The sequence below is a fragment of the Lissotriton helveticus genome, chromosome 3_1 (assembly GCF_964261635.1).
Source record: "Lissotriton helveticus chromosome 3_1, aLisHel1.1, whole genome shotgun sequence".
Lineage (NCBI taxonomy): Eukaryota > Metazoa > Chordata > Amphibia > Caudata > Salamandridae > Lissotriton > Lissotriton helveticus.
Genome location: NC_136061.1, coordinates 1,072,676,215 through 1,072,701,401, shown reverse-complemented (window position 1 = coordinate 1,072,701,401; position 25,187 = coordinate 1,072,676,215). Strand labels below are relative to the sequence as shown.

The 25,187-nt window shown below is 42.5% G+C and overlaps 1 protein-coding gene across 2 annotated transcripts in view; it reads right to left on the bottom strand.

Annotated features, from left to right (window-relative positions):
* Window positions 1–25,187, bottom strand: part of LOC144823278 (sodium channel protein type 2 subunit alpha-like) — an 859,818-nt gene that overhangs the window by 352,363 nt on the left and 482,268 nt on the right. For both annotated transcript variants that reach the window (XM_078681635.1, XM_078681634.1), the window contains exon 17: window positions 13,906–14,391. In XM_078681635.1, the coding sequence (XP_078537761.1) occupies window positions 13,906–14,391 (486 nt within the window). The remainder of the gene's footprint in view (window positions 1–13,905; window positions 14,392–25,187) is intronic.

Here is a 25,187-nt window from a genome sequence, read left to right as displayed (position 1 = left end):
CAACAAGTATCATTTGGGGTCTGTAAAAGATATTGGCAGCGGAAAAGGAAAGGTGGGATAAAGAAGTGCATCATTGATTGTAGCTTTTTGATGTTTCAGTGGTTGATATTTTGAATTGACTTTTTTATGGAAATAGCCTGAGCGGTTGTTCGTGGGAAATGAGAAGTGACTGTCATTGAAGCATGGAATATATTGTCCTAATCCATGTGATATTTACCCTTATACATTTCGGTTTGTAAATGGAGAGTCTAAAGTTATCTTGAGAGTTTAACCCCTTCGATGCTGATGACGAGCTATGGCGCTCGTGTGCTGATGACGAGCTGAGCTCGTCATGTAACGCGGTAATTTGAAAATTGCCGCACACAGCGGGAAAAGCCGCTGCAGCGATGCGGTTAAGGATTTCCTTGTAGATCTTTGTTAGCACATAGAGTGTTTGGTAGTCTAGCCTTTCTCCAGCTCATTTTTAAGCAGTCCTCCAGTGTCTCCCGTTGAGTGATATGTTCAAATATTCTTCAGAGTTTTTGTTATGATAAGCTTCACAAGGCCCTGTCATCTTGAAAGCATTGGTGATGGTGATAATGTGTTGTCAGGAATTGGTGAAAACATGAATCTCTTTCATCTGTGAGCTTCACCATATTTATGGTTCTAACTGCAGATTCTTCACCCTGTGACTACTACCCAGCACCAGACTGGATCCAGAGATTCTTTCTCAGCTATTCCCTTGCAGATTGATTGGTTCCATTGTGCGGCTCTGTAATCGTTCCGTCCCATCCTGAAAGTGATGCTGGGTCCCTACATAGCCGCCACCTCCATGCACTGACATTAATTCCTTTCTATCCATGGCACGGATCCCGAGCTCACTCCCTTGATTTCAGTGGCAGACCTCAAAAGAGCCTTTCTTGCCCTTTAATAAAGCACTGATGGACACACTACGGGCACCTGGGCAATGCCAGGAACTTGCACCCCAGTTAATAAACAATTAGCCAGAAGGCATAAGCCAGCCTCAGGGGGCCCATTCTTTCTCCTGTAACACCCAACACTGGAAAGTTTAAATGTTCAGGCCTCCACCAGCAGGCTGAGCCATACACCCCACAAGACACAGAGTTGTAACGCATGGAAGTGTTAGGCTGATGCATATTGGCAAATGGCCTAGGGGTTATTCCGATGCAGATAAAAAGTGTCTTAAGAGTGTGGTAGGTGATTATAAAAGAGAGGCCGGTAAAGCCATTTTATGCTCATAATATTCTTGGAGCCAACAATGGGGCAAAAAAGGTTTTTGAAATTCTTCGGGACTAACAGACTTGGATTGCTCAAAGCAAGAAGCTACATTTTCCTAGGAACTCTTTGATGATCTGGCTGATTTCCTTGAAAAAAATATCAGCAAGATTTTGGAGGACATTATTACATCTGTTAAGACAGCCCTGATCTGAGAAACTGTTCAGAGCTACTGGTGACCCGAGTTTTACCGAACTATCGGTAGTAAGTGCCACTATGACCCTAAAGGACTCTGCTGACAACCATGATGGCAGGCTTAACCTGAGATGCTATCTCAGAGGAGACCTTCTTAGATATCACCTGGTCCACTACCTCAGGATCTCCCTTGGATCCCCTAACCCCCGAGGATATGGAAAGAGCTGGTCGATGATCTCACTCTTCCTACACTGCAGGTGTGCAATCAATCTTTGAAGAGGGGTGTGGAACCTCAAGTCTGGAAGAAAGCAATTGTCACCCCCCTTTTGAAGACATTTTGATCTGATCCCGTGTTTCTGAGCAACTATAGGCCCATCTCACTCATCCCCTTCCCAGTAAAGATTCTGGAGTGATATGTAAGTTGAAATTTGTCTCATTATATGTAATCTTACTCTCTCCTTGAGGATTAACAATTTGGATTTTGACCTGGACATAGCTTGGAGTCAGCCCTACTTGTCGGTTTGGACGAGTTACGGATGCGGATAGATAGTGGGCAGTTAACAGTCCTGATCATGCTCGACTTCTTGGCTGCTTTTGACATGGTTGAACACAAAGTCCTCTTGTCTAGGTTAAACTCAATCGGAATTGGAGGTACAGCATTAAAGTGGATGGAGTCCTACCCTACCTATTGGACAGATGTCAGTCTGTATCTGTGTCCCCCTACTGCTCTGAATGTAAAAAGCTGCAACAGAGAGTACCGTAGGACTCAGATCTCAGCCCTGTCCTACTCAACATTTTTATGAGGCCACTTACTACCTTGATAAAGGAGCATGACATTAGTTTGGTCAACTATGCTGATGACAGCTAGCTGATTTTGTCCCATAATATTCAAGAGGAGGCAGTAGCAGCATGTCACAAAGGCATGCTGGATATTGTCAGTTGGATGAATGCAAATTCATTCAGACTAAATGGGGGAAAACAGGATTTCTGTGCTGCTCAGCAAGCAAGGATCCCATGACTCTCCCTCTAACTTCTGGCCCCTCTCATCTGGAGATGAACTGCTGCAATCAGACACAGTCTGTAACTTGGGGATCACCTTTGATAACAAGTTATCATTGGAGAACCATGTCACAAAAGTGACAAGTCCATATTTTGCACTTTTAGTAATTTCAGGAAGGTGCTACCACTGCTGCCTACTCAAGCTAAATCGATTCTAGTGCATAGCGTCATACTCAGTAGATTGGACTACTATAATGTTTTTCTATTTGGGGCTTCTGACTGTCTGCTTAACAGATTATATAGAGCCCAAGTGGTAGCAGCCAAACTTGCCTTAAACAAGCTTTGCAGATCTCCAGCATCTAATGCCTTGAAGGAACTGCACTGACTGCCTCTAAAGCAGAGGATTGTCTTTAAAGCAATGTGCATTGTGTTCAAGGCATTAAAGGGTACTGGGCAGGGGTCTCAACAATGAAGACTGAAGGGGTATGCTCCAAGGCGACTCCTTTGCTCCAGCATCACAAACGTAGCTTGTATTAATACGTTTCAAAAGGTAAGACAAGGGGGACGGGCCTTCTCAGTCAAAGCTGCCCAACTCTGGAACAAGCTGCTGCCAACCCTCAGATCTGCAACTGTTTTGCTGCAATTCAGGAAAGCTTTAAAGACCTGGCTTTTTCCTAAATAATCCTGCCCCTGTCTTCCCCCCAATGGGTACATTTTGGCAGTTTTGTACCCACCTACATGCTTTAGTGCCAGGATACCAGTTTGTGACAGCTGCGCCCTATATATTGCATAAATACTAAATGCTTATTCTTGTTCGCCAGGCTTGCCCTCAGGTCCATCAATTCCAGCTGCCTCCTGGGGTCTTATTTGCATGTGTTATGGGACATGGGGCCAACAGCTTGCCAACGGTCCCTGACAACCTTCTGGCCAACGTATAACAAATCATCGAGAATGGCCAGGATGCAGGAAAATATGTGATTAGAACAGGCATACACACCACTGACTGCTTGGGTAGGGCATTTGGTACCAGCATGGTGCTTTGGTGTCACCCTTGGATTTACTCACATGTTATTTCCAGTGATGGCCAACAATCCTTTATGGATATGACCTTTGATTGCATGCATCTCTTTGGAGGCAAGGAAGACCCAGCCCTGGAGGGATTAACAGAGAGAAGAGAGATACTGTGCACCCTTGGGCTAGTACTGGCTACGCGGCTGTTCCCACAACAATTTTGCCATGATAAACTTTGCCTCAGCAACAACAGTTCAGGGATTTCGAGACAGAGCTCAGGGATTCAGCCGCCATGTCAAGGACCATAGGGACAACTATCTACCCAAAATCCTGTCCCCTGCCTCCTTCGCCACTCCTGAATAATCACTTTAAGTTGCCCTCAGCGGTGTATGGCTGCCTGGTAAGAGATTGAATCATCCACTACCCTCCATGGTTGACAGAGCATCATTTCGCATCCTGTACCTCGATCAATATCTTTAGTCTATATATACTTACCTCCTCTATGCATCTATATACTTTCATGTACTTCTGGATCTATATATTTATAATTTTCTTCTAATTTAGCATTTCAAATGCACCACCCTATTTTCAGCCTATACTTCCCTCAATATATCCTCTGGCCCGACCTTCTGACTAATCTCAAACTTCTTTCTACTACTCTTTCCAATGCACTACCCTATCTCTCACGCTATACATCTATCAATATAACCTCTACATCCACTCTCTCATTTAACCTAAACACCATACCACTACTATGATCCCCAAAATATTCATTTCTAGACTCTCTCCTACTCTACCCCTCCTTCAATCATCTGACACCTCTTTTTACTATACCGATCTCCTAAAACAAACCTTTATAAACTCTTCCCTCTGACTCTTCCCCTCAAAAATCCCTTTTTACATATTCAAAAGCCTCCTCCTACTGCTATGAGCTCAAACACTTTTAAAAAAAAATCTCACTCTTCTGTCCCTCCACTATCCTTTTCAATCAAAATAACAGACTAACATGTTCACTTCTAAATTTCCATATTCCACTATACTAATTCACCAGTAGTCCTTTATGGGTTCCAGAGTAGTGTGCTACTCGCCAATGAAACTCCTCAAAACCCCATCAAGGGGTAGCAAGCCCTATATAAATACAAATCTCTTTCTCTCTTCTATCCCGCAACCTACCCTTCTCTGTCCAAATAACTGAATAACATATCCACCACTGAAATTACTTCATACTTCATTATACTAATTTTCAACACTAATCCTTTATGGGTTCCAGAGTCGCGTCCTGCTCGCCAGAAAAGCGCTTCAACACCCATCAGGGGTAACAAGTGCTACATGAATGCAAACCTTTCTTCCCTTTTATCCCTCCACTACCCTTTTCACTTCAAATAACTGACTAATATACACCACTCAAATTACTTTCATATTTCACCATACTAATTCAGCACTAATCCTTTATGGGTTTCCGGAGAAGCGTTCTTCAAGATTCTGCTATCTTTCCGAATCCGAATCCAAATAACTGACTAACCTATAACTGACTAACCTATCCACCACTTAAAATTTACTAGCATGTTTCACTATACTAATTCAACGCTAATCCTTTGACGCCTCGTCAGGGGTAGTAAGCGCTTTATAAGTGCAATTACAATACAATACAGTCATACCTACAACCAGGCCCGGTTCTAGAGGGTGGGCCAGGCCCACCCAAGGATTGCCCTGGCCCACCCTAGGCCATTGTGAACTGGAAAATGAGATTTTTTCATCCTAATGTCTCACAGCGGCTTTAAGCCCCATTGTGCCCTGCCTCGTTTTATTTAATTATTAACCATTGACATGCTCTAGATTGCCTGGGGACAGGTGTGAAATCAGCAGGGATAGTAAGTGCTATGATGTGCAAGTCGCACAGGCATCCTGAACACTTTCATTCACTCACACTAAAGAGGCTGCAGGCTTCCATCACAAGGTACCTAGGAGTTGCAAAAAGTAATATGGCAGAAACGCTAGCAAAGGATTTACTTTTCCCCAAAAAGTTAGTGAAAATGTGTTTATAATTAGCATACAGATTTACTCAGGTTTTTTTTTATTTCTTCCTACTCTGAGGCCATTACTAATTTGCAGTATTAAATAAAAATAAATTAAAGGAAAAAGTAAAACTAAAATATGTTTTATCTTCCCATTGGCTTATTGAAAAAAACATTCTATTCATCATTAATTCACACCACAATAATTTGTATATTGATTGTTACAAGTGATAGAATGATTCCTTGAGCAGGGACCTATGGGCAGGGCCACTGGAATTATGTGATTGTGCAGGTGTGGCATTTTTTCGCAAAGCTATGGATTTGCCGCATTAGCCACATAATCCATTATCTTCTGCATAATCTGCAGATTTTTAAAGAGGTTGTTTTTAGCTCAAATGGTTCAAAAGTTATAAAATTGCATTGACATTTAGTGGCGCTGAGTGGAAGTTTCTTTCCAAAGGTTGACTGGTCACCTTCTGATTGCTTATTGCTATATTCAGGAGTTAAACTGGTCCCAATGAAGTGCAATCTATGTCTAGTGTTAGCAAGCGTAAAAATATCAAAATAATGAACTAATACTATCACATAATGTGCCGCATTATGCTGCATACTTTGCTTTTTCTTGTTGCACAATTTAGTCAACACTGCTGCATAATTTGACCCATGCTTCAGCTTGAATTTTCTGACAAGCAAAGTCCTTCCCCTGAGTCATTCCCTGAGAATAATTAATTTGCTGTTTTTGAAAGATAAGGATTCACAGGCTTTGACACTGTTACGTTGGTCTTGGGTCCCCAGAGCACATCATATTTGTGCAGGTCCCCACTGCTTTAATGGGGTGACCATGATGTATGGTCATTTAATGTTAGCTGTAGACGATGGATCCCTGAACAGTGTCATGAATGTGCATGTTTGCATTGTGCTGAGGGGTTTACCAGGTAATTGTTCACGCAGCTCTGATGGGTGTCACATGCGGATTTTCTGAGTCCCCAGATAGATCATGCATCTGTGTGTTCTCTCTTGTACTGCCAGTCACCGGTCTATTCAACGGTGTAGCCTTGGACCGCGTCATGTATGTGCATGTAACTTGCATGATCGAGGTAACTATTAGCGGCAATACTACGTGTCTCTCGGACCTCTTTCAAGTGCTCGCTTTCCTTTTTCCCCAACACCCCAACCCCCCCCCCATCTCGTGGCGGCAATCCGAGGGATAGCCCCAGGCGCCACAAGCTTTACCTACGCCTCTGAGCAGGTAGTTGTGTATGATCAGGGGCTCCACATAGTGGTATAGAGTTAGAAGTCAGGAGAAGAGTCTCCTCCTTTCGGAAAAAGACCCTCACACACCCAGCCAGCTAGGTGTCTTGCTTCATAATCGGGTCTGCTCCTTATCGGGTCAGTGCTGCAATACCCGAACGGCACCAGAGACAGGGCCTTCTTGGTGGAGATCTTTATTGATTATGCTGTAGGGTGAAGTGCGTGTGAAGGCCCTAGATCAGTGTAGGTGATAGTGATGTGTAGTGATGTGGATTAAAATAGGGAATAGAGGTCCACTCAAAATAATTTTAATGAAATATGCCCACCACCCTAATTAAAAGTAAAGAAGACACGTATCTTCACTCTAAATATGTGAGGTTATACGCTTGTGATATGGGGCAACATGTTTTTTGCCCTTTTATCAATTAGATGACAATTCTTCAGGACCAAATAGGATCTACCTACACTTTTTAGTGGTGGTCAACAACTAGGTGAAGTGAGGTAATGACCACCCTTACAGCACCTGCAGATCTAAAAACAACCCAATTAGGGTCAAGGACTCACAGCATCAGTACTGGCTGGTGTAGACACTAAAGTGTAGTGTCAGCTCCGTCGGAAGAGAGTCGGCAGATGTCCTACCCCTCACTCAGAAGGCCGGCAATGTGGCCTCGCTTCTGGGGTCACAGAGTTAGTGGCACCTATTAGGCACCCATTGGGCTGAGCGGCTGTGCAGGCTGCGATGTGGCTGGGTGCCCTGGTGCCCTGGTTCATACCATGCCATGGTGTAATGTAGTCCCAGCACCGGACGTGTAACATGGTGGCCAGCGCAGGGTGGATGCATGGTGCAGAGGGTGCCATGTCTGCGAGACCTGGCCTTGTGGCTTGCAGCGGCACGTGGTGGGACCTGCAGTCTACACACCGGTGGTGGAAGGTGAGCATTGAGGCCGGGGTGTGCGTGGGTGGGCATGCTCTGATGGGCGGCGGGAGAGGCTGTGCTGCCTCTGCCTGGGTGTGCATGGGAGGGCGGGTGATGTTGTCTTGTGCAAGTGTGTGTATTGTGCCAGTCATGTCTCTGGACTCTGTTTCAGATGATGGTGCTGTCTCAGATATGGGACCTGGTGTGCTGCTATACGTACCGGCAAGTGGTTGGAGACACACCAGTGGCAGCAGGTGAGTAGTGTGGGCTGAGTGCGCAGGGTCGGCTATCTCTCTCCCCCTCTCTTCTTCTCTCCCTCTCTCTCCCCCTCTCTTCTTCTCTCTCTCTCTCTCTTCCCCCTCTCTTCTTCTCTCTCCCCTTCTCTTCTTCTCTCTCTCACTCCCCCTCTCTTCTTCTCTCTCTCTCTCCCCTCTCTTCTTCTCTCTCTCTCTCTCTCTCCCTCTCTTCTTCTCTCTCTCACTCTCTTCTTCTCTCTCTTACTCTTCCTCTCTCTCTCCCTCTCTTATTCTCTCCTTCGCTCTCCCTCTGTCCTTTGATGTGCGCAGGACACTTCTTCTCATCATGTTTATTCTCTTGTAGGCTGTGACCTACGGAATGTTACGAGGGGAGCCACCATGTGTCTTAATTTGATGTCTGTGTTGTTTCAATAACGTCTAATTGTTTGCTTCGATAGTGAATGTGTGATGGTCATTTCTGTGCTGACACATGCATGTCACCAGTTGTGATTGTCCAACATCAGGCGGAATGTTTTTGTTACATGGTTAGGTGTCGTTTTTGTGGCATGTCTATGCCTGGGGGGGCCCGGGGAGGGTCTTGGGTGTGGTTGTGGTGGGTGTTGTGACCCTCTTGGGTGTCCGGTGGGCATATTCAGTTGCTCCATGGCATCTGTTGACCGTCCGATGTCACCCTGGGCTGGGCTCCCTATTGTGGTGCAGACTGCCGTCCAACTTTGCACCAGGTCAGAGCAGGTGTAAAGATCCAGCTGCTAACGCGCCTTATCACGTGTTTTGTATTCTTATCGCCAATCTGGCTGGCCATTGTGAATGTTGAGGTGTGGTGTTGTCGCTGCTTTTTGCATGGGAACGCCCACTCTGCATCTCATTAGCAATAGTTGCGGGGGTCCTCTGTGGCGATGTTTTTTGCGGCTGCTATTGCGGGAAAACTGGTGCTGTGGGCTGTTAGCACCAGCTTGTGAATGGGGAGGTAAATTTATCCAGACTTTGGCTGCACGAAAGTGCCATTAATTCCACGATAGCTCCTTGTGAATATACCCCTCAGATTTCACCAGTGCTGTGTATGAAGCAGGGTCTTTGCGTTTAGGATTATGCCAACTATTCTGTACTGCAGGTTGAGGAGAATCTTTTTTGCAGGGGACTCCTATTACGGCCTCCCTCAGTTTCACATTTTGTCTGTCACAATGAGTTTGGTTTTCCCTATTAAGAAGCCTGAATTGAATTGGGTCCATTGTCTCTATGGCTATCTCTTTGGCTAAAACCAGGAGCCAGCATGGATCATTCAATTATAAAAGACAGTCTCGCTTGTGATAAAGGACACAGCATCCCATGGCTTGTCTATGTTAATAGAAGCTTCTTAGAGTTGGGCTATTCTTTTGTTTGACAACCTGACTTCTATTAATACGTTGGATAAAAAGTTAGCAAGCTCATTGTTTCTTGAAAGTAGAGGTTTTAACATGAGTAATGTGGAGTCCAGTAAACCTACTGTAAATGTCTATGCCAATTTGAAGACGCAGATTGGAATTGAATGGTATTCACTGTTGGCACCCTGGAATTGGGAAAGGTCATTGCTGTTTTGCTTCAGGGCAGGGACGACTAAATATTTGCGGTGCTTTGTGTTAGGCCATTTTTATGATTCTTCTATTCATGTTTGTCTTTGTCAGGGTCTCAGACCAGTCACTATTCCGTTTTATCTTTTTCTGTAATTATTATGTTATTTATACCAAAAGGTATTTAATTCAACTTTTAAAGAAACATCAATTTGCGTAATGTAGAGGAGGGCTCAGACATTTTCAACTGCGAGGATATGAAGAGGTGTATTGTAGGGTTGGCTCAGCTGTTTTGTTTACCAGAGGAAATCTTTCTATTGATAATTATTTGTGTACTGTATAATATTTGTCAAGGTACGTTTCAATGTAAGATGCTTTTTTAAATAATTGTCTTTTTCTGAAGGTAGGATTCTTTTGAAATTGAACCATGGTATTTCTAAATATTTACATACCGGTAATTTGTTATGAATTTTATTAATATGTGTAGCATTTGCATGTTTTCTTTTTATGTGGGTCTCTGACAGATGAATAAAGAATTATGAATTGAATTAAATTGCATTGAAACTTTTATTCCTCAAACATGATGAGCCAAATCCACAAATAGAAATATGAAAGGGCTATTTAGCTTCTGGGGGACAGGGTACTCTGCTACTAATGTCACAAACAAAAGGTCTGCCTGTTCTGTTTGGAGTTGGGTGAACCATCAAGTTTCTGCTAGCAGAGTCCTGTTGGCTCTGGTGAAAGAAACCTTACACCAGAGAGCACATGGACACTGTGCAGTCATTTCTAATACCTCAGACTATCTGCCCTATATAGGGCAGTTTTTTATGATGTATTTGTTTTCTATTTGGGAGAGCTGGGAAAGTCTTGTGGTCCTTTAAAAATTAATGTATAAAAGTTGCCCTCTCATTACGGTAGAAAACCCCCGTGAGTCATGATCATTATATCTTTATTTTTAGATACAAACCGCTGTGTTGGGAGTTTATTTTTGAAAAACAAAATGTTTGCTTAGAAGGTGCATGAAGCATTGCAGATAATCTGTAAACTTAAAGGATCTTCAGAGGAGCCACAAGGCATCAGCTTCTTTGAAGGGACATTGTTCTCCACCACATAGGTGGAGTATATGTTTTACCTGCCCTGGCAGAATGAAATACTGTCTGACTACTCTAAATGACCCCTCAGGTTCCTCATTTGGGATATGGCAAATGCTGCACATGATTACGCAGATTCTATCCCCTGATTTTAACATGCCTAAATTATTTTCTCTTCCGTATAGGATGCATCTTTTCTACAGGCAAACAAAATTACCATATCTTTCTTAATTCCACCAGAATACGTCACAACATCACCCTTTAAATCAATATTCATGAGCATCTTCATTACAGATCTTATTTTCACGGTTTACTTCCCATAAATAAACATTTACTATATACTATGTGCCAGCGGTAACCAGATATGTTTCCATGTTTGGGTTTACTTAAACGCATACCAAACATCTTCAGGGGCTATAGAGGTCTGACTATACAAAGTATCTTTGGATTCAACATTCCAAAATGTAGGACTACATTTAGAACCAAAAGCTTTCAACCAATGCCAAACTCAAACATAACTTGCCACTTCTGTGAGATCTTCTTCTTCACCTTCCTTGGAGCAATAGCTGCCCACCTCCTTTCCTTGCAAGTCACTTCAATGTCTCCTATTTTCCAGAATTAATGAGACTCTGTCATTCCACATCCACACTTGTCCACCATCTTCCTTTCATTTTCGTTAATGGTATACAAGTTCTCAGAATAAAGGTGTATATATTATCTATCCTTTGCCTGGAAGTGGACCATTTCTGGTTAAGGGGGGCAGCAGAAAGAACCCCCCAAGGAGATGAGGATGTGAATGGACAATTATTATTCTTTTTTGCTGTGTCTTTTACCCATCTGCTCATATCTCACTTATGACAAGGCTTTACTGTTTTCACTTTCTATTTTTGGTAAATTTTGGTGGGGATTTTTCAGTGTTTTCCAGTGATTTCAATACCTTAAAAAACAGTGTTTATCAGTGGTTACACATTTTCGTGCCATTAAAAAGAAACAAAAACAGTGTTTTTTCCAGTGTTTATGGAAATTTTTGTTTTCATTATTGCTTGATTTCTGCACTGATAATGCAAGGTATATAGACAGTGTACGTACAGTGTATATGAGGTCCAAATACATTTTTCCAAATCTAACTTATTGTAGTACATCAATACATCATACAATACTTCTTCAGTGAGTCTGAATTTTATCGGTGAAAAGGCCCTCTCAATATTGACACTTGAGACAGGCAACGCCAAAACAGCCAGTACACAATTTGCTATCTCTGGCACTGACTGCTTTCCGTGCCAATACTGGTGCATTTGAAGATTCTCTGGGCAGGTTCTGCAACACTTACTTTGAACTGGGCACTTTTGCCCATAGAGTTATTGAAGCGGTAAAAAATGAAACAGCACTTTTGAAAGTACAGGGAAAATTCCCCTTTACGGAAGGGATCTAGAACTTGTACAGCATACCACAGTGAGGTTTCATTGACTTCAAATGCCTTGGTTGGTGAAGGGACATTTCTATGTATGATTGCAAGCCATTTCTCATACATTGTAAAATAAAAGTTCCTGAATTGCTCTCGAACATTTCTTTGCTTACCAAGTGGCAAGCACTATAACATGGAACATGTTGCAGTTCCAGTCACTAAAGGTGTATCCCAGCCTACTCTCAAGGAGATGTTTCACATCTACATGAATTTTGCTGAACACTTGGCAGACAAGGTTTTTTTTATTATGTCCACCACAGCAGTTATATTTTCCTGTAAAAATCTAAGAATGCAGTACAGTGCACTTTGTTTCACATCACTAGCAATATGCGACCAAAGATCCTCACTTTTCTTGCTTTTGACATCATCACTCAGCAATAATTCTGTAAACGGTTGCCACATGGATAATATAGCATTCACAGCCCCTTGTACTGAGAACCAACAGCTAAGCGAAACAGGTGGGAAGGCTCTTTCTTTGATGCCACACAAAGTACACAATGAGAAATATTTTAGTTTTAATCCCGTTCATAACTAAACATTGCACCAGAATGGACTAATAAGTCAATAGCATTCTTCATTACCTCTGAAGATTGTAAAGATGCTTTCAGCATCCCATCTAACAATTGGCAAGTATCTCTTAAAGGAAAGCACTTCAGCTCAGATATCGATTTTAACAGGTCATCACACAACTTTTTCATTTATGAAGCTGAATCACTGCAAATACAAACAATATCACTCCAATCTTTGTTGAACTTGGAAAGAACCTTTTTGCAGCAGCATTCCAAGTGACACTGCGTTCCATGTTTTCCAAAAGTCTGGTGTCATGTTTTTACTACTATCCCAGATACTTGGTGATAGCACTCTTTTCACATATACTTGTCACTATACCTTGCTTTGAATGTTTAAAGCCTGAGGTGTCTTCAATTCACCATCAACACTGACTCACTAGAAACTGGGGGCTGATGTATCAAGGGTTTTTACCCACTCTCTATTGGTAAATGTGATGGCACATATTGGGGAAGATTCTTATGAAACCAATGAAAGAATCAAACGCAGGCAAAATATCAAATATGATTTTGACATTTCCTGATTCTCTACAGTTTATAAAATAATTAAACAAGACCTAAAACATGCTTCTACGCCCTGCATCTTTAGACCAAAGAACACAAAACTGAAAAAATCAAAAGGAAGCAGAAACAATATTTTAGTGAAATCCCTAAACACCCACGCAGAATAATGTTAGCCCATTCTTTCTAGCTCTAGCTTGAATGACACAGTTACATTAGATTGGCCCCTTCAGGAAGACAAAAATTACTCTTTCACTCTCCTTTTACATTCTGTGAATGGCATTTAGTTTGTGGTTGTGCAGGTGTTTTTTCAGTTTTTATATGTGTACACTGGTGAGGGCTATTTCCGTTTCGGTGGGGTTTTATCAGTTATTATAGGTTTAAACCAAAAAACAGGACAGCCTACTTATGACTGACATTCAGTGACATCCAGATCTATAAGTATGGCCTGTCAGCCCTCCCACCTTTGGAGATCACAGCCCACCCTATTTAGAGATCCCTGTTTAAGGGTAGACCTCTGAACATTTATGGAAAGCAGTGCAGAAGCATTTACTTTGAAGTCTAAAGTGAGCTTCGCCAGTAGAGGCCATTCAATTTTCCCACTTCCAAATGAGGCTGGCAAACCACATCTTTAAATTAAGCTAGTTGAAAATGCATGTACAGATTGTTAACATATTCAAACTAAAATTATCCACTCATTTATGATCGCTTGCTCAGTTATGCTCTACATTCATTCTCTCTCATCATTATCATAGAGTGTCTGGCTTAAGTAATTAAAATGTCATTGTTTAGAAAATCAGAGTTGAACATTTATCAGTTTAACCACAATAGATACATCCTAAACTTTTACAATAAAACCATATATTAATGCCTTACCTCCTTGCTTTCTTCAATATCTGATTCACTGCTAAATTCTTCGGTATTTAGGTTTTCAAAATCAGATTCTCCCACAGCGATAGGCACTGTTACAGTGAGGCTTGGGTTATGAATAAAGGACATGTAATCACTCTCATCGATAATATACTTGTCCAAACTGCCCCCAATTACACCTGTGCCAATGGTTGGTTTCCCATCTTTGAGATAGTCAAAATCTTTGGTGAGTTCAACTGTGGTGTGGTTGGTAATGCAGCCATCCTTCTGGTTCTGCATATCCTCAAGTGGTTTGAGCTCATCCAAACCTTTTTTCTTCTTAACAAAAGTGTTTTCAAAGAATTCTCTCACACTCTTTTTCAGATAAGCAATTCCAATGTGCATTCTTGCCACTGCAATTTGGAGATTGTTCATTTCGTTATCATCTTCTGTCGCGGTAAGGTTGTCTGAGCTAAATGAGCTCAGTAGCAAGGCAAGGAACAGGTTCAACACCTGGAAATGTAATAAAGAGAGGTAAAAATAAGAATCCTTTCTCAGGCATCATAGGTAACTCCATTACTGCATATGTATATTAAAATGCATGCAGTTTGAAATAGACGTGACAACACCAATTTCCTAAAATTTGTTTCACAAAACCATCAATAACACACTTCAAACCTTTGACGGCGTTGATATCATTTTGCAAAGTATGTAGCCATCCAGCAGAGGGCATAAAAATCGTAGTGACTGCACTTACTGAGTAAGAAAAAAGCGGTGTAATTATATGAACAATGTGGGCCATGAGACCAGTAAGCATTTAAGTGCTTTTGTCCATGTGTTGTATTCTGGAGTCCCTCCTATGTTTGACAGTGAGATGGTTGGGCCCTGATTCACAAAGCCAATTTCACACCCAGTGAGTGTAAATTCAGCTTTTATGTTCTCAAATCCTAAATTTATACTCACAATTAGATTTGCTCTCATGTAATACCAGATATGTATGGCATAATGTTATGTGTGAGAACATCTGCTCAGGTGGACAAGGCAGTGAGTATTCTAGAGCAGGGATGCCTTGGAAATGTAATCAATTCCAGTCCTTTTCAAATGTGTTCATGAAAAGGTTTAATTTGCATGTGCTGTTTCTGTGTCAACAGACTAAGGGTTTCTAAGATTTCATTTTATCTCTACTATTGAATTTAAGATTTTATCTAATTTCTGCTGCTAAAATTCAGAAACATGAATACCAAAATGGAGTGAATTAAAAATGTAAAAGCTTCATAGTTTGATTTCCTGTTCTTTTTCTAGACTGTAATTTTCCTGATATTAAGACATGCTTGTGAGACTGCTTAGTAATGCCACAGTGCATGTACTCTAGCCCTAAGAGTGGGAAAGCTAATGGCCCTGGCTTGACCGACAATGGTTTGCCTTTCAGGCCATAGAAGATGGGGAATGTTAGCTACTGATTTATTTGCATTGTTATAATTTTGAGTTGAATACACTGTGTATGGAGGTGCATCAGTTATTATAATGTGGATGTGTGCCGTAGTTTATAAATTAAAGGCATAAGCGTAATTTAAAGGTGGTGCGTAAATTGCAAATCAAAGATATCTGTATAACTTTAGAAATTCTTAAAATTTATTGTAATGTAAGTTTGGTTTGTATAGAAATAATAAATAAGGTTTTCCTAACTATAACAAAGGTTTAATCTTTGTTTTTGTGCTGTGAATTTAAATTAAAAAAAAATACAATTGTGTTTCAGACCGTAAAGTACACTGTCGATCAGAAAAATTTCGTTAAGTGGAGTGTCATAGAGTGTAATGTCGTAGAGTAGACTGGCAATATCAATCAATGGACTAACATGCCATACAGTGCAATGGCATGTTGTAAAGTACAGTGGCGTGAAGTGCACTAGAGTGGACATGTGTTACGAGTAAGCTGTCATAAAATAGAATTTGCATATGTCGCCCTAAGTGGGAAGGGTATGCCCCGACATGGCTGGATTCGAGCTAGCCAGGCTGATGAAGGGTAATGCCCTGAAACCGGTCTCATGATATTTTTTTCCAGTGCAGGGAGGACCTGGCTTGGCAATTCGAGCTGGACTGTTACTACAAGAAACAGGGTCAAGACTGATTTGCATATGGCTGGGTCCAAACTGGGGTGGTGTGGTGAGCAAAAGAATGATGGATTAAACTCATATCCTTGTGACTGGGGGTGAATGTTTGCATTGTCCAGCATTCAATCCATCAACTGTTTTTTTTTGCATAAAATGGAATGGCATCTTGTATAGTGCAGTGGAGTTGTGTGCACTTGAGTGTTGGTGTTGGAAAATGACCCTCTCTGAAGGGGCACCCCAAAGTTTTTGACTTCTTACACCTCTTTTTCAGACCTTGTTTTTGTTGGCTTTTGGACTCTGAGCACTTTACCACTGCTGATCAGTGCAAAAGTGCATGTGCTCTCTCCTCTAAACATAGCAACTTTGGCTCATATCCAATTAGCATATTTAATTTACTTATAAGTGCCCTGTGCCTGTGAATTAAATGCTATCAGTTGACCCGCAGCACTAATTATACAACCCACAGAAGTAGCCCCTTAACCATGTCTCTAGGCCTGCCACTGCAGAGCCTGTGTGTGCAGTTTTAAACTGTCATGTCGACATGACAAGTGAAACCTCTTGCCAGGCCAAAACCTTCTGTTTTAATACATATAGGTCACTGCTAAGGTATACACTGGATTCCCCAGAGGGCATGGGGCAATGTATTTAAAATGTAGATCATGAACTTTTAAGTTTTACATGTTCTGGTAATGAAAAACTCTAAATTTCGTTTTTCACTACTGCAAGGCTTATCTGTTCCATATGATAACATTGGGATTACCTTATTACATTTTGTAAGTGTAATTCCCAATTGTGAAGAGATAGATGTTTCAACTTTAGTGTTGGTGGTCTCACAAATTAAAATCACAACTTATGGTGAAGTTAGATTTTAAAGAACAGTTTAGCAAATGCCACTTTTAGAAAATTAACTTAGTTTAGCCATTTAGTACCTTTTGCCTGTCTCTGTTCAGTCTGGGTTGGGTGACAGCTGGGCTTTGTGTATTCCCTCTAGACAGACATACATAAAGAACTCATAGGTGTGACTGTGTGATCTTTCTCGGCGATTGAAAGGGAGGAGCTTGACACAGCCTCACACTTGCATCTGAATAGGATGTGCCCTGCACATACACAAAGGGCTGCATGCACCCCTGTAGTGAGTCTAGAGGCAGGGCTTGAAGAGTGAATCTCTGTGGACGGCAAAGCTTTCTTTGAATTTTCCCCCACTTCAAAGACACAACTGAGTATAAGTAGTGGACTCATGACATCATAACTTCAGCACACTTCTGGAGCTGTGACTACTCTGCCAGGAAGAAGAGGATGTGCTCCGCTGCTCAAGGACTGCCACTCTGCTGGAACTGCTGATTTCTGAACTCTTGCCTTGCCCTGCTGTGTTGCCCTGCTGCCTGCTGGTCTCTCTCTGCCTAGTTGAGAAGGACTGGACCTGCATCACTTGAGCCCAGAGTGACTCCCAGGGCTTGCTGGCTTGCCTCCAGTTGCCTAAGTATCAGGGACACAAAAGACTTAGAACCATCTTGTTCCAACCTTTGAGCTCATCTGCTTATGAGGCTGTCCTGCCAAGTGGTGCCAACCCAGCCCTGGACCCTTGAACATGGACCTAGGGGCTTCGCTCCAGTGTTGCAGGAATTGAATCCTCACATTGCACTCAGACCCGCCGCATTACACTTGGAACCATGCATTGCTGCGTGGAGAAGGTTGACGCATCGTCTCTACAGCAAGGAAAAAGTCAGCACATCGTGTTCGGATCTGCTGGACACAGGAACTGGCGATTTGCTCACTGACCTGTCGCATCACTGCAGTTGCATGGAGAAATCTAGTGCATCACTTCAACTGTGGATCAATGGTGCATTATTCTGCTGCACCCCGCAACTTTGTTGACGTAATCCTAGAATGGTGTTCTTTTTGATAGCGGGCCAGGTAGGTCTTGTATCCCACCTGAGCTCTGTTGTGGTCCGCCTGAACTCCTGACTTTGTCCCAGTCTTGCACGACCAATTGACTCTTCTAGCGCTATTTACTTCTAAGTGCTGTGTTTACATTTAATCTTTAGAAGTTCATATCTCGACTTGTAGACATTAGATTTTTGTCTTTTTGGTCTTATTTTATTTATTAAATTAAGTTATATTTTTCTACACTTGTATGGATACTTTTTGTGAAGTGTTACATAAATACTTTGCATATTGGCTCTTAAGTTAAACTTGACTGTTCTGTGCTAAGCTTCCAGAGAGGGAGCACAGGATAATGTAGGTTGTGTAGTGACTTACCCTGACTAGGACTGCGCTTCCTGCTTGGACAGGATGACTACCTCTGCCAATCAGAAACTCAATTTCTAACAGTTAGAAAGTGTCGGAGAGTGGAGTAGAAAGCTGTACAGTGGCATGTAGGGGCATAGAGTGAAGTAGAGGGTTGTACAGTGAAGTTTAGGGTATCACATGTAGTACAGTGTAGTATAATGGCACAGAATGTAGTACAGTCTTGCAGAGCAGTGTTGCTGAGAGTGAAGTAGAGTGAGTAAGAGTGGAGTGGTATAATGTGAAGTGTTTTACAGTGTCAAAGAGTGGGATAAAGTGGAGTAGTGTGTTGTAGAATACAGAGGTGTGGAGTATAGTAAAGAGGACTGGTGTAGCATTCAATGGAGTAAAATGTTGTTGAGTGGAGTGGTGTGTCGTGCAGTGATGTGGATTGGCATGTTGAGTGTCAAAAAGTGTCATAGAGTGGATTAGAGTTGAGTGCCAAAGAGTGGACTACAGTGTTGTACAGTGGAGTGGTGTGGCTAAGAGCAGAGTGTGGCACAGTATTGCAAAATGGAGTGCTCAGACTAGAATAGAGTTGAGTGGCATAGAGTAGTATACAGTTTAGTGGTGGAGAGTGCAGTAGTGCAGTAGAGAGGAGTAATGTCTTAAAGTAGAGTATGAAGAAGTGCGGTTGAATAGAATAGAGGGAGTAGTGTAGCATGTCATCGAGTGGAGTAGAGTGTTGTACAGTGGTATAGAGTATAGTGCTGTAGACTCTCAGTGAGTTGTGCAGAGTGTTGAACAGTGGAGTGCTATAGAGTGAAATATAGTGTGGCAGAGTGAAAGGGCATAGACTCTCGTAGAGTTGAGTACAGTGTAGTTGAGCAGAGTACAGTGGAGTGGCATGAAGTGGAGTTGGGGAGATTGGAGTGGTGTACACTGAAACATCATTGAGTCGAGTGGCGTAGAGTGGAGTAGTGTACAGTGGTGTGGCATAGAGTGGGATAGCGTACAGTGGAATACCTTATAGTGGAGTGCGTAGAGCGGAGTCATGCAGAGTGGAGTGGCATAGCGTACAATGGAGTGGTGTGGAATGGAGCGGCAGAGAGTGGAGTGGTGTGGAGTGAAATATCATAGAGTGGAATGGCATAGAGTGGAGTTGTGTACTGTGAAATAGCATAGAGTAGAGAAGTATAGAGTGGCAGTGTGTAGAATGGAGTGGCAGAGTGGAGTGGCATAGAGTAGCATGGAGTGGCATAAAGTGGAGTGGAGTAGAGTAGAATGGAGTGGAGTAGTGCAGAGTGAAGTGGCACACAGAGGAATAGTGCATTGTGAAGTGGTGTACAGTAAAGTGGCACAGAGTGGAATACTATAGAGTGGATTGGCATACTGTGGATTTGCAAACAGTGGAATAGTGTAAAGTGGAGCGGCATAGAGTGGACTGATGTAGACTGGAGTGGCATAGAGTGCAGTGGTGTACAGTGGAATAGCGTAGAGTGGAGTGGTGCAGCGTGCAGCGCCATAGAGTGTGTTGTAGTAGATTGGAGTGGTTCACAATGGAATAAAGTACAGTGGAGTGGCATAGAGTGGTGTTGTGCAAAGTGGAATAGCATACAATAGAGTGGTGCGGAGTCGAATGGAATGGTGTACAGTGTAGTGGCATAGAATGGAGTGGCATACAGTGAAAGGGCATATAGTGGAATAGTGTACACTGGAGTTGGGTACAGTGGAGTGGTATAGAGTGGAGTGGTATAGAGTTGAGTGGTGTACAGTGGAATAGTGTATAGTAAAGTGGCATAGACTGGAGTGAGGTACAGTAGAATCGTGTAGATTGGAGTTGCGCAGAGTGGAGTGGCAGCGAGTGGAATAGCAGCTAGTGGAATAGCATATAGTGGAGTGGCATACTTTGGAGTGGCATAGAGTGAAGTGGAGGAAAGTATAATACTGTAGACTGGAGTGATGTAGAAAGTAATGGGGTAGACTGTATTGGCGTATGGGGTAATACCATACAGTGGAGTGGCATAGAGTTAAGTGGCGTAGAGTGGAATAGTGTAGAATATAGTGGCATAGAGTGGAGTGCTGCAGAGTGCAGGGGCATACAGTGGAGCAGCTCACAGTGAAGTGGTGTAGAGTAAAATATTATTCAGTGTAGTGGTGTTATGTACAGTAGAGTGAAGTACGGAGGAGTGCCATAGAGTGGAGTAGTGTAAAGTGGAATGGAGTAAAGTGGAGTGGAGTGCCCTATAGTGAAATAGCATCAAGTGCAATAGCGTAACGTGGAATGGCATACATTGGAGTGGCGTAGATTGGAGAGGAGTGGTGTACAGTGGAATAGCGCACAGTGGAATGTTGCAGAGTGGAGTTTCATAAAGTAGATGTGGCGACAGCAGAGTGACGTAGATTGAAATGGCATACCATGAAATAGCATACAATGGAGTGATGTACACTGGAGTGGCATAGAGTGGAATGGTATAGACTCGACTAGTGTACTGTGTATTTTCATAGAGTGGAGGTCAGTACAGTAGAATATGGTAGAGTGGAGTAGCATAGAGTGGGGGTATACAGTGTATTAGCGTACAGTGTAATAGCATACAGTGCAGTGGTGTAGAATAGAGTGGTGTAGGGTGGAGTGGGGTAAAATTGAATAGCGTAGAATTGAGTGGCATACAGTGGAGTGGCATAGAGTAAGTGGTGTAGAGTGTCACAGCCTAGAGTGGCGTGCAATAGAGTGGAGTGGCATTGAGCATAGTGACACAGAGAGGAGTGTGGTACTTGAAACAGATGTGGCATGAAAGTGTGTGAATGGATGCAGATGTAATATAACAGGAATATAGATTATGAAGTTTAAATAGTAATTTTGGTAGTAGGTGTAAATAGATTAAGTAATGTTAAAGTTATAAGTTTTAAAATTCTTACGGCAGATTTACAAGCCGTTTGCAACAGTTTAGCGCTGCCGTTGTGTCACTTTTGTGATGCAGCGGCGGCATAAATAATGCACCACGTTGTGACACATTTACAACGTAACGCATCTAGGGAGATGCGTAACATTGTAAAGCCCTGCTCCACATTATACCTGCATCAGGTATAATGTATGCAGGGTGGGCGTTCCGACGCAAGAAAGTCTGTGCCACTTCTACGACGCCACTGTGTCAAAACCTCACATAAGGAGTGATGCAGCACAATAGGAATATGCATTCCTGAGCATTGCTGGAGTTGCGTCATGCTTGTGACATGACTCCAGCAATGCGTTACCTTTACTCCAACAGATGAGTGATGCATCTGTCAATCCTTGCGCCACTAAATCAGGTTTCAGTGTGTGAGGGGTATTTTACCATTTTCAAAGGATTGCCCTTCCAACACAAAAGAGAAGGTGCTTGATTTTTCCACACCATCTTTTATTTATTTAGAACCTGACTTACATTAGAAACTTTAAATCACTAATGTGTATATATATACATTTATTTATTTATTTTCACTGAAAAAAACACAGGTTTAAGGGACGTTATAGTTAGAAATTAGCATTTAAAAAACCTTTAAAATTCACTGAAAGAACCACAGGTTTCAGAGACGTTATAGTTAGTTAGACATTTCATTTGTACAAAACCAGAGAAATTTGGCTGTTATAGTTAGTTCAGCTAACTATAATTCGCGCCCCCACAATGCACTGCTGATGATGTCACATATTACATCATGCATGACATGGTCAGTGACATCATTGATGACATCTCAAATGACATCACTGATGACATCACTGATGACATGATCCAGTGACTGTGTGTATTGAAGAATGAACAAGTGTATAAGTGTCTGAATGGATGATTTAGTAGGTGCATGGCTGACTGTATAAGTGAGGGATTAAACGTGTCATACTGAATGCATGGGTTAGTGACTAAACTGTGTGAATGTCTTTATCAGTCTTTCAGTTGGTGTGTAAGCAGATGCATTGGTTGGTGAGAAGCTACATTAGTGTTTATATGGGTTATTGATTGGTTGCCTGAGTATCTTTATGGGTGCCTGAGTGTCTGTGTGGGTGGGTGGTGGATGTGTGACTCTGTGCATAGATGTGTGAGTGGGTGATTCACTGGGTGTATGGGTTCAAGAGTGTTTCTGTGAAGGGCTGTATGGGTGGGTAAATGTGTGTATGGATGTGTTGGTAAGTGAATGGATGTCTCAGTGGTACATGTGTGAGTAACTACATATGTGAAAGGCAGTATATGTGAGTGCTGGAGTATATAAATGACTATATGTAAGAGTGAGTGATAGTGAGAGTGGCTGTATAGATCAGTGTGTGCTTGTATCAGTGTTTGTATAAAAGACTAAGTATGCGTTAGTATCTGTATGAATTTGTTTGGTGGTGTGTGTAAAACTGTATAGGTGAGTAAATGGGAATGTGATTGATTCTTTGCATGACTGACTAGGTGTGTGAGTAACTATGGATGAGTGGCAGTGTGTGAGTGACTATGTAGGTGTATGAGTACATATGATAGTGCTGTATTGATGAGTGACTACATGTATGAGTGACTGTATGGGTGAATGAGTGGATGTGTGTGTGGACCTAGGAATCAATGAGTGGGTATGTAGTAACTGGTGTTGGTGTGTCTACGGTTTAGAAAATGGTAGTCTATATTTTAGAGTGGGTGTATCAAAGGTTATATTAGGTTGTGAGGAGGTGCATCAGATTATCACGTGGCAAAAGGGGTACAGAAAGAGGCAAGAGGGGTGCAGAAAGAAGCAAGAGAAGTGCAAAACGAAGCAACAGAGGTGCTTAAAGAGACAAGAGGGGTGTCGAAAGAGTCAAGAGAGGTGCAGAAACAGGCAAGAAAGGTACAGAAAGAGGGAAAATGGTGCAGAAAGAGGTAAAAGGGGTGCAGAAATGTGCAAGAGAGGTGCAGAAACAAGCAGGAGGAGTACAGAAAGAAGCAAGAAAGGTGGAGAAATAGGGAAACGGGTGCAGAAATTTGCAAAACAGGTGCTGAAAGAAGCAAGAGCAGTGCAGAAAGAACTAACAGAGGTGCAAAAAGAGGCACAAGGGGTGCAGAAAGAGATAGGAGAGAAGCACAAATTGGCAAGTGAGGTACAAAAAGAGGCAGGAGGGGTACAGACAGAAGGAAGAGACGTGCAGAAAGAAGCAAGAGAGGTACAGAAAGAGGGAAGAGGGGTGCAGAAAGAGACAAGAGAGGTGCAGAAAGAAGCAAGTAAGGTACACAAAGAGGCAACTTAGGTGCAGAAAGACGCGAGAGAAGAGCAGAAACAAGCGAAAGAAGTTTGAAAGCGGCAGGAGAATTGCTGAAAGAAACTACAGAGGTGTAGAAAGAAGCAAGAGCAGTGCAGCAAGAACCAAACAGAGGTGCAAAAAGAGACAAACAAAGTACAGAAAGAGGCAGGAGGGGTGCCGAAAGAAAGAAGAGAAGTGCAGTAAGAGGCAAGAGAATTGCTGAAAGAAGCAGCGAAGTGCAGAAAGAAGCAAGAAAGGTGGAAAGATAGGGAAGAGGGTCCAGAAATTTGCAAAAGAGGTACTGAAAGAAGCAAGAGCAGTGCAGAAAGAACTAACAGAGGTGCAAAAGAGGCCCGAGGGTTGCAGAAAGAGATAGTAGAGATACACAAATTGGCAAGAGAGGTACAAAAAGAGGCAGGAGAGGTAAGACAGAAGGAAGAGAAGTGCAGAAAGAAGCAAGAGAGGTACAAAAAGAAGCAAAAGAGGTACAGAAACAGGCAGTAAAGGTACAGAAAGAGGGGTGCAAAAAGATGCAAGAGGTGCAGGAAGAGAAAAAAGGGGTGCGAAAAGAGGCATGAGGGCTGCAGAAAGAAGCAAGTAAGGTACAGAAAGAGGCAACAGAGGTACAGAAAGACGCACAAGAGGTGCAGAAAGAGGCTAGAGGGGTGCAGAAAATGGCAAGAGAATAGCAGAAAGAGGTAAGAGGGATGCAAAAAAGCGAAGAAGGGTGCTGAAAGAAGCCAGAGAGGTACAAAGAGAAGAAACAGATGTGTAGAAAGGGGTAAGAGAGGTCCAGAAACAGGCAGGAAAGGTACAGAAAGAGGGAACCGGGGTACAGGAAGAAGCAAGAGAGGTATAGAGAGAAGCAATAGACGTGCAGAAAGAAGCAAGAGAGGTGCAGAAAGAGGAAAGATGAGTGCATAAAGAGGCAAGAGAGTTGCAGTAGGCGGCAAAAGGGGGACAGAAAGAGGGGACAGGTGTGCAGACAGAGGCAAGAGAGGTACATAAAGAGGGGTGCAGAAAGAGGCATGAGGGATCCAGAAATTTGTAAAAGAGGTGCAGAAAGAAACAAGAACAGTGCAGAAAGAACCAACAGATGTGCAAAAAGAAGCAAAAGCGGGGCAGAAAATAGTAAGAGAGGTGCACAAAGAGGCAAGACAAGTACATAAAGAGGCAGGAGGGGTGCAGAAACAAGGAAGAGAAGTTCAGAAAGAAGCAAAGGAAGTGATGGAAAAGGCGTGAAGGGTGCAGAAAGAGCAAGAGAATTACAGAAAGAAGCAACATAGGTATAGAAAGAGTCAAGAGAGGTACAGAAACAGGTAGGAAAGGTACAGAAAGAAGAGAACAAGGGTACAAAAAGAGACAAGAGCGGTACAGAAAGAGGGAAGAGGGGTGTAGAAAGAGGCAATAGTGGTGCAGAAAGAAGCAAGTGAGGTGGAGCGAATGGTAAGAAAACAGCAGAAAGAGGCAGGAGGGATGCAAAAAAGGGAAGAAAGGTACAGAAAGAAGCAAGAGAAGTACAAAAAGAAGCAACAGAGGTACAGAAAGAGGCAAGAGAGGTACAGAAACAGGTTGGAAAGGTGTAAAAAGAGGGAGCAAGGATGCAAAACGAGGCAGGAGAGGAGCAGAAAGAAGCACGTGAGGTGTAGAAAGAGGCAACAGAGTTGCAGAAAGGTGCAAGAGAGGTGTGGAAAGAAGCAAGAGAAGTGCAGAAAGAGGCAAGTGAGGTTCATAAAGAGGCAAGGGAGGTACAGA